This window comes from Alligator sinensis, unplaced genomic scaffold (assembly GCF_000455745.1).
Source record: "Alligator sinensis unplaced genomic scaffold, ASM45574v1 scaffold1377_1, whole genome shotgun sequence".
NCBI lineage: Eukaryota > Metazoa > Chordata > Crocodylia > Alligatoridae > Alligator > Alligator sinensis.
This window is the reverse complement of record NW_005842585.1, coordinates 983,707-993,884: the sequence shown is the minus strand read 5'-3', so window position 1 is coordinate 993,884 and position 10,178 is coordinate 983,707. Positions and strand designations below refer to the sequence as shown.

Below are 10,178 nucleotides of genomic sequence, written 5' to 3'. Positions count from 1 at the left end.
TAACACAGGTAATCTCTTCTCGGCCTTTTGGCTAAAATGCAACATTCACTATTAAAGTTTTAATATCTATTTTTCAGTTGGGCTGTTAGTTTTAATGGTGCATAAGATGGACTTTATGCCACTAAACCTGAAAGGTTGTTTCATACTCTCCCTGATGCATTTTCAAACATTCTGTATTTATTGCTTGATATTTACACCTAGAATGAATGCCGAAAACTTTTTTTGTTGAAATAAATTAGTTTCCAGGCAGTTTTATGGTTGCAGCAGACAGAAATGAAGTTTTATTCAAGATATTTTTCATCAGGAGGTAAATTTCTAAGCACAATACAGTTCCATTAAGTAACAGTGTCTGGACACAGAAATGCAGAGGAAAGAAACAGATAGCATGGAGGAGGCCATCTGAGCAGCTCAGATGAGCCTGCTGGTATAGATGTCATCAACAGCACTGAGTAATAGGAATAAGCATTTCTCCTTGCTCATTTGCACAGGCATGCACTGAACATCCTGGGAGCACTTCCACTTTGTCTGAAGTTTGACTTGAAGGTCCTGCACTGGGAGAGGCTGGTGTTGCTGATCAGGCATAAAGCTTCCTGGATTGCCCTGTTGAAAAATTAAAGACTGTGATATTTCTGGAAGGTGGAGGAATAAAATCTCTCAAGCAACACTGTTGCTGTTGTTATGGCCTATTACCTAATTACAGTAGCATCCACAGTGCACTGTATTCTTTTTAAACATTCAGGAGGGATGGCCCCTGCCCTCAAGAAGAAGAATGGAAAAACAAGTGGGCGAGTGGTGGGCCAGCTATTGGAAGAAATTCATGAAATACAAGCTTATAAAAACAAAAAAATTCCCTAAGTTTTTGAGAAGCATGGAGTTTACTTTTTTGTTTGTTTTTGGTGATACCTTATATTGGACCAACTTTATAATTGTGAAAGATGTTAAATAAGCTTTCAAGCACCAAGTGCATTTTTTTAAGGTCAGGTGACCTTGAAACCAGGAACCCTTGTCATGAAGAATGCCCAAAATTGTATATCTGGGAGAGCTATTATTTTAACTAACATATTTTGCATCATTTTTATCAATGAATAAACTGGCATAAAGGAAAGGCTCCAAGCAAAGTCATTTTCTGGCTTTGCTACCATGAATAAGTGAAAACGTAATTCTAATCAGCAAGACTCTTAGTGCAGAAAGGAGCCAAAGCATTTCTAATCAATCTAATAAATCCATCTGAGAAACTTGCAAGGCCTGGAGCCTTACCAGATTTCATAGTCTTTATGGCTTCAGTCACTTCTTCCATTGTTGCTCCTCTCTCCAATGTATTATTCCCCTGTAGGCAAATTCTTAGATTTTCATTACCTTCTGAAATCATATGGTTGTCAAAGTTAGAGATAAAAAAAATCACTTTAAGTCATCTAGTCCACTCTCTGTTCATATAGCACTAAGTAATGATGGTTCTCACTTGCTCATCCACTTTGAATGGTGTGACTGCTTTAATGCTGATGTCAGTTCTAATACAAAGCCTGACAGTTCCTTTGGACGTCAGCGTGCTCTTGGCTGGGCTATACCCAGCTCTTCACAGTTACCTCTGTAGCATCCCTTGTTTTTCCTCTTCACCAGGCAATGTATCTTTCACTTAAATTCCCACCCCTCTACACATGCTCTGATTTAATGCATTCTCCACTGCATCCTCTCCTCTCATTCACATCATTCTTAAAAATACCTCAGTCTTGCTATGCAAAAACAAACATTAGAGGAGACTGAAACAGTGCCCTAAAAGGTGAGACAGCAGTGCAGACATCCTCTTCTGCCATGCAGAAAGAAAAGAGCTGACATAGTTTTCTTCTGTTATGGTTCTTACCTTGGCCTTCACTTTTGTTGGGCTGAGGCTGGGAAGATGAAGCAAAGCAGTAAGAAGAGTTACCCCCACCACAGACACCTCCTCCTGAAATTTTACTACAGGATCTTCCTCCTGTGCCTCCAGTGCCACATCCTCCTCCTGAAGACCAGCTAGTACCACCTCCACCACATGATGACCAGCCACTTCCTCCTCCTCCACCACTTCCACCAGCTGATGACCAACTAACACCTCCATGTCCTCCTCTTCCTCCTCCTCCTCCCTGTATGTAGCTGTAAGGGGAGAAAGATATTTGAGGAATGAAACAAAAGAACAGGTGTATTCTAGCTGAAGCCATAGAGGGACTGCGTGTCCTTGCTGTTTTCCACCCAGCCCCTTCTCCCTATCTGATCCATACACGCAAGACTTTAGGATAATGGGACTGAAATTCCATGCTCCCCCTGATGCCACCCATGGCATTTTTTGACAGCTTACCTCAAGTCCTTTGACAGCTGCCTGCCATAGCTCTGAGAGCATGCTTATTCCCTGGCACCCAAATAATAAAGATGCAGAACTGTATCTCTGTCATACTCATTCCATAGCACATTATCTGAGATATGGCTGAATTAATAAATGGCTCAAATGATCTCCCAGACCTCATATTTGTCAGGATTTAGAAAAGTGTGGCTATGTTATTTTGCTTAGTTTTCATTCTCACAGTGCATGTCTACATGTTCATTAATGTGCAATGGCTACTACACATTTAATTTAGTACTTATATAATAAAGTACTAAATAAATATACTAAATGTACTAGAGAAATTTGCTGTAGCACCAGCGAATGCCTTTTAAGTGACGCTATTGCGCAGTAGCCTAATAATAGTGCACAGTAGCGTATTAGCAGTGTTTGTGCTGTGACATGCTACTACATAGTATTATTAGGCTACTACACTGTTAGCATCTCGTGTAGGTGCATCCACGGCTACCTCTACAGGTCCCTTTCTGTCTGGAAGCAGAAATGGCAAAAGACTGTCATAAATCCTCTTCTCCCGTGAGTTTCTCCCCAAATGACTACCACTTTGATGTTGTGAGATTTAGACTTATCAGATAAAAGCAATTCCCATTTCACCACACCTTTTCATAATTTACCCATTTTCTACTGATTCCTTTGTTGTGTGTTGCTATACTTGCTTTCAACTACCTGTGACACTAATTTCTTTAATATTATCATAGTTTCCCATATGTTTACCCAATGTCATGCTGTCCTTCATCAAGCAACTCCCGGTATTGACAGATTTCCTGTTCCAGGCGAGTCTTGATGCCAAGTAGCATCTTGTACTCCTCGTTCTGACTCTCCATTTCACATCGGATACTGGCCAGTTCTTCTTCCACAGGGATGATCATGTTCTGGATCTGTTGCAGCTGCATGTTGTAACGGTAGTCTGTGTCCTCCAAGTTGGATTGCAAGGACTGTAACTAAAAAATGAAAAGAATAGACAGCTTGTATGCACGTGGCAAGTCTTAACTCCTTTTGATGCAGAAAGCAGTACTTTTCAATAACGAAAGGGAGAACCAAGTCCCTCATGACAACAGCATCTCTCCATCTACAGAAGGAAAGCTTGCAATAACTGCTCTCTTATCATTCCAGTAACCATGTGCCCTATGTCTTTTATGAGAGGCAAAGCAAATGGAAATGTCATACCGTGCTGAGCTGAGACTGGAGCTCAATTTCCAGTCTCTGATATTCACGTCTCAGCTCTGAGACCTGTTGGTTGCCTGATTCAATCTCCTGACCACTGGTGTGGACTTCGTGTCTAACCTCTTCCATCTGAAAAATGCAAATACAGAATCTGAAGGTTTCTGACCAATGTTTAAAAATAAAATGAATCAAATTAAACAACAGCCCCTTGGCATGTAATGATATGAGATGACTATTTAGCCACAAATTAACCAAGTCCTTTGTTCATCACTCCTTATATTTGCTTCCTTAGCAGTTCCCCTAAAAAAAATGTATTATGGTCAAACCCCAATAGCATGATGTGCATGGGACTGTGCAATTAATCAGAGCAGCACACTCTGCTAACTGTCCACATCTACATGAGATGCTGACTGTGCAGTAGCTCATTACTCATTGGTAAAATCTTCCACTCCCAGGTGCTGAACAAGGGATTGGCAAGCCTGCCTTGCAATTATTAAAAAATAAAATAAAAGAGGTTTTGCTCTTGTATATCTTCATGCATATTTCTGTGAAGAAGGCAAATTACTTTGCCAGTACCTGTCTGCTAACTGATTCAATGTGGTAACCATATTTGGTAAATGTGATGTTAAGCAGTCAATTTTACCTAGCAAAGATGGCTTAAATTGTCAGTTTGAAGAAGTTTGTGACACTGCCTAGATTGACAGTAGCCATTATCATGAATGGATATTCCATTATTACAGTATTGAATTATTGCAAATGGAAGTCAGGTGTTTGTGATGAAAGTTGTGATAACAGGCAGAGTGTGATATATGAGTGATATTGTCAGGGTTCGACTGTATGCGCTGTGCCCTGAAAGTCCACAAGTATGAGCTGTTTTGCATAAACTGATTTATCTGAACTGGGATTTACCTTGCTTTCATACCAGCGTTCAACCTCCTCACGGTTCCTCTGGATGATGTATTCATACTCCTTTCTCATCTCATTCAATTTTCCCATCAGATCTTCTCCTGGAGCAGCATTGACCTCCACACTGACATCACCACCAGACTCTGACTGCAATGAACTCATTTCCTGCAGAGTAAGCCCAAACCAAGCACATAGGAAAGAAAGACTTAGTTTCCTGCTGGAGAAAGTTTTGGAAAATGGCATACACATGTCATGTGTTACCTAACAAATGACCACTGTCATCTGAGAAAGGTCAGATGAGCATTCAGGGGGAGTGGGGAGGCTGGGAGGCTGACTGGGAGCTATAAGATATGGTTCCCATGCAAACCTTCACAGTGAGCAATAATGATCTGAGAATATCCCATGGCGATTATTTAAATATAGTAAATGAAGGAACCCCTGTTTTTTCTAGAAAGCAAGAAATGTAAGCAGGGAAGACGCAAAAGGAACAATCATAAGGAGGTGGGAGCCAGAGGACAGTCAAAGTATGAATGAACTTTGACATCTGGCCCTGGGCTTTGTAAATCCCAGATGCAGCTATGGTCTTCATGGAGGTCCTCTGGTTGAAAAAGTGGAGAAACCATGATCTTATGTGCCAGTTATAAGGTGCATGGATAAAGGTCCCACTACATAAATAACCAAACCAGCGGACCAAGACCCACGGGAAACCAAATCTTAGTGGAACTGCAGAACCCAGTTCTGCCAAGACATAAATCCAGTCACCTAAATTCATGAATTTCACAAAGGTATTGAAAATCATTCATTCAGGCTGCAATTCTCAAATCACCTTGGTGTAGCTACCACTTTGGAAACTGAAATATTTTGTAACTAAGGATGGTCACAGTAGGTCACAGCTGCTTAAATTTTCATATTCTTTCCTGAGAACTGTAACGGAGAACTGTAAAACAGGGAGACAATGACTGGGTTTTATCTTTTGTTGCTTCTTTATGCACAACAAAGGCAGCATAAGACATTTTTTCAGAAATACATTTTTTCTGTTCGTGTGTTCACATCAAAAAGTAATAGGCCTTGATTGCCAGACTTTTGCTCTGAGACTGCAGGAGGGATACTCATTCCCAAGAGAGAGAAACTTGAGCTGTAGCTTCCAAACTACTAAGGGTAAGGTCTTACCTCCTGATGATTCTTCTTGAGTTGAATCAGCTCCTCCCGTAGGGACTCAAATTGCATCTCCAGGTCAGACTTAGCTAAAGTCAGGTTGTCCAACACAGGGCGCAAGCCATTAATATCACCCTCCACACTCTGCCGAAGACTATATTCAGTCTCATACCTGAATCACAGGCGAAAAAACACAACTAATTCAGCAACTGCATCCCTGATTGTGTGTTTCTGGTATTACTTTAATTTATAAACAGGATCACATTTTCTATCACTTTTTTTTCTGTCTTCATCTCCATATTTTGTACCATTTTCAGCCTAGTCTAAGTCCAGTGGTAGGGATTTAAGTTTTACTATTTCAAAAATCCTTTTTCCTTGTTCTTTTTCACTTTCTCTATTTTCTGTGGGCATGGTATAGCTATCCACCAATTTCTATGGGCTTCCAGAAGAAAATTATATTCCCCTCTTTTTTCCTTAAAAATATATAGATTTCTTATGCCTTTGCCCCACAAACAGATTCTTTGTTGCCATAAACAGTAAGGAAATCATTATTTGTTGACACCCTTTTCTGCAGTCAAGAAAAATCTGAAAAGCTGACATAAATATCAGATGTCAAGTCTGTTGTCATGGAATTAGAAGATATTATAACCCTCCGTAACAGGTGCCTTTGTATTGGGAATCCATATGGATAAGGTGAGGAAAGTAGAAGGCAGTGAGTGACTGGAGGTGAAAATGTATTTACTTCATCCTGAAGTCTTCAGCAGTCATCCTGGCATTATCTAGGTCCAGTATAATCTTGTTATTTGCCACAGTTGCCAAAACAATCTAAAAGAGATGATACACTGATGACTTTCAAACCTGCCGGCTCATCACATTCTCATTAAGGCATGATAATGTCATGAACAGATAGGAGGGAAACAACATTTCTTAGGCACAAGGATCTGAATGAGTCCATCTCATTCACAAAGGAAAAGTAATGATGATGTCCATATGAAAAATTGCACTGGAAGGTTTATACATCACTCACCATCTGTAGAAAGTGTACGGCTTTCTTCTTTACATCAATAAAGCAGCCCTCCATTACCAACAGCAACAGTGCTACCAACAACAACAATGGTGTTCCCACTGTCCTGTGTTTTTCTGTGTGTTTCATCCCCCAAAATGTTAGATGAGAATACTTTGCCATTAAGTAGGGTATTAAAAAACAACCTACTTTAGCATGTTTTCAAGTCCTTTTAAATGGAACATGGTCATCATCTTATTATTGTACCTGAAACTTTTACCAGCAACCACGTCATTCCTGGGCCCCGTTCCTACCCTGGTCTGCCCACTTCCCCATTCTTTGATTCTCTCCTTAAACACATTTCCCCCAAACACCTACAGACAGTAGCCTTTCACTTAATGAACTATTAACAACTACCAAAAGCTGCAATAAGGAGACACAGAATAAACATCAATATTCCTTCAACTGCTGCTTGTTTTTTTGCTTCCCATGTCCATCCATTGCCTACATATCAAGAGCCTTGTTCCCTTTGGCAATGTCCCTGAAGTCCTCACTTATCCTAGAGCAAAGTGAACGTAAAGTGGCTGCAACACACAAACAAATCAGACTAGTAGAATGTTAAATTAGATGCTCTTACAACTGCTGTAAAATACCACATAAGTTCTAGGTGTAATGAGCTTGGGTGGTGCTGAAGTAATGAAGAATCTGCTTAGACTATAAACCCGTTGGGTAGAAACCCTATCTTTTACCTCCCCATAAAGCACCTATTTTACTTTCCACACTATAATTATTATGATCAGTGCTACTTTTAACACCTAAATCCCTTGGACATATATAAATACAGTATGGGCCACATGTCCAATAAATGTACCTTCCTGCAAGAAAGGGAGGCCTGATTCCTGTACCTAGCATTTGTGAGTGCAGGGTGAGGCTGGTTAACACAGCCAGTGGGGCCAGATTTATTGCTATGGCTCTGGCCCAATTTTTTTTCTCCCATTGGCACTACAGAGTAGGGGAAACGCACATTACACCCTGTAACAGCACGTAGCATTTGCCATTATGTATGCTTTCTGTCTTCCTGTTGCCAGCAAATTGCCACTTGGAAGGCCCATTGGTAAAGTACACTCCTAACTTCCAAACTCTTTCTTATGAAACAACACTGGCTTTAGAGACCATAACTATATGTCTTTTTGCAGGATTGAGGAGTCAGTGGGAGCTTCTGGAAGGTCAACATTTCTGAGAAATCAGGCCATATATGGATATAAGAGTAGAATTTGGGCTGGCTTTTTGGTTTTTGGTTTTTTAATTTTTTTTTTTCTGAACAGGCCCATTTTAAATAGACTACAGAAATTCCTGAGTCCTGGCACAAGACCATATTGTAAGGAATTTTCTTTATTTATGCCTGCAAAGATTATTAATACTATTACCTCAAAATTTCCCCTGCTATCTGCCAAACATGCTGAGCACAGTCTCACAAAGAATCCCTTCTGTTGCTCATTTGGAAAATTAGATCCTACCTGGTTTAGAAGGTCTTCAATTGGTCCATAATAGTGGCTGTAATCCTTTCCACCTTGAGGACCATGTGTCTGATACCACTCCCTGATTAGACGTTCGAGCTGAAGGTTGTCTTCCTCCAAACATCGCACCTTGTCCAAGTAAGATGCCAGGCGTTCATTAAGGTTCTGCATGGTCATCTTTTCATTGTTGGAAAGGAAGCCAGTATCATCACCCCCAAAACCTCCTCCACCACCAAAGTTGCCTCCACCAAAGCCAATGCTGCCTCCACCAAAGCCAATGCTGCCTCCACCAAAGCCAGTGCTGCCTCCACCAAAACCAGTGCTGCCTCCACCAAAGCCACCTCCAGAACCACAACCAAATCCCCCAATGCCACTATAACTTCTACTGCTCATGCCTCCTCCATAACTTCCTCCATAACCACACCTGGCACTTCCTCCACCAAAGCTCCTACTAGAAAAACCTCCTCCACTGCTTGCTCTGGAAGAAGCATATCTTCTACAGGAGCTTGAAGAGAACCCACCGCCCCTACCACAACCACCACCTAAAGAGTAGCTTTTAGAGGTGTGCTTGAAGCTACAACTCATTATGACAGCAATTAAGGATTCAGATCAAATCCCAAAGCTGAGTGCACAGTTGTTTATAGAATCATAGCTTCAACTGTCCATCCCAAACAGAGTACTTATACCTTCCGCACTGGGTGTCACCATGAGGGTGTTCCTCTTTTCCATGTGCATTTGCCAGCTCTATTTTTATGCCAAGAATAGCTTGCCAAAGGGAACTTTTTAGACAGTTTCAAACAACCTGGCGCACAGCCAGACTGTCCATGTTTATGCATCTATAGTTTGTTTAAGATGGAAGGTATAATTAGCTGAGGTGGCTCTGAATTAATTTTGATCTTTTCTATCATCACATTCATTGGATTTACTATCATGTTGAGTTAAACTCAACTCATCCATGTCCCTTTCCGGAACATAAAAAACATTGTCATATTATCAAGAAGTAATGAACAGTATGTTCTCTTTTTTAACAGAGGTGATTGAAAAGCTCACTATTTCAAATTCAATTTTCCCTTGTAGATCACAAATAATGAATCCTACAATGTGCCCATTCAGATAGAATGCTCTAATTCATTCTCTTGGTTGACTCTTTTCTACTTCAGTACTCTTTCAATTATGGGATTTGTTCTATTTTTCTGCATAGTTTATTGTGTGTGTTACCTCAGTTTTTCCTCTGCCCTTGTTTTTTCCTCTGCATTAAATTTGTATAGGTGCATTTTTAACCACTATCAAGAATCTAGATATTGTTTCATAAAGAGTGCTGTACACATCAGTTTATCTCACATCAATAATTATATTTTATGAATCATAATTTCCTTATGAGAAAAAGCCCTGTACAACAACAACAGAAACAGCAATGCCCAAGATTTGCAGAGAAAGGGAAACATTACAATATCTTGTAGGAAATAACTCTTGATTTTGTTTGTTAACAGCAAATAACTTGGAGGATGGGGAGGGCATGCCACAGTTCTGCCTGCCAAAACTTGCTCTATGGGGATTGATATGCACACACCAGTTTACCAGAACATCCTGGTTAATACCAAGAGATTGGATCCTGAAGGGTTATGACACAGCTGTGAGAGCAAGAAAAAGATCTTGATTATTAGCATGCCAGTGAGCATCACTGAAAATCACGCTCTTCTAAAATCTCCACTGCCTATCAAAAACCGTCTGAGGCTTTGCACAACTGCATGTAGAGAATAGTGAAGAACTTGTCCAAAATCCCACTAAGCATGGAGGATAACATTTTCAAGAATGCCAAAGTGCTTTTGCCTTAGGGACTTTAGATAATTTTACTCCCAGGCCATTCATCTTGCTAAGCTCAAATACCAGCACACTCTGTAAGAGAAGGAAGCTCATAGGCTGCAATAGCAGAAGCATTTTTTCAAGCACATATGGTTGGCCATTTAATGAGGGAAAGCACTGATGGAAATACAGCAAAGAGCCTTCCTTGATCATTTTCTGAATGTAAGGAAAGAAATCAGGATTTTTATGTACAATTTATCAT

The 10,178-nt window shown here is 40.4% G+C and overlaps 1 protein-coding gene across 2 annotated transcripts; it reads right to left on the bottom strand.

Moving 5' to 3' along the window:
- Positions 1 to 250: 250 nt before the first annotated feature.
- Positions 251 to 8,755, bottom strand: LOC102369323 (keratin, type I cytoskeletal 9-like). Of its 2 annotated transcripts, XM_006032783.1 has the most exons (9): positions 8,114 to 8,755; positions 6,336 to 6,418; positions 5,609 to 5,765; positions 4,442 to 4,603; positions 3,536 to 3,661; positions 3,083 to 3,309; positions 1,859 to 2,127; positions 1,258 to 1,359; positions 251 to 600 (listed from the first exon to the last, which is right to left on the bottom strand). In XM_006032783.1, exons 1-9 carry the CDS (start codon positions 8,696 to 8,698, stop codon positions 575 to 577), a joined length of 1,737 nt encoding a protein of 578 aa, XP_006032845.1. In that variant the 5' UTR covers positions 8,699 to 8,755; the 3' UTR covers positions 251 to 574. The 2 variants fall into 2 exon arrangements, with proteins under 2 accessions (XP_006032845.1, XP_025070304.1); XM_025214519.1 differs by lacking the exon at positions 251 to 600 and having other exon boundaries at positions 1,257 to 1,327.
- Positions 8,756 to 10,178: the final 1,423 nt, after the last annotated feature.

Coding starts and splice junctions, on each gene's coding strand:
- LOC102369323 (XM_006032783.1), bottom strand. CDS start 8,698: ATGAGTTGTAGCTTCAAGCACACCTCTAAAAGCTACTCTTTAGGTGGT. Junction 1,360..1,858: donor CAACAAAAGTGAAGGCCAAG/GTAAGAACCATA, acceptor ATATGATTTCAG/AAGGTAATGAAAATCTAAGA. Junction 601..1,257: donor CATAAAGACTATGAAATCTG/GTAAGGCTCCAG, acceptor ATTTTTCAACAG/GGCAATCCAGGAAGCTTTAT.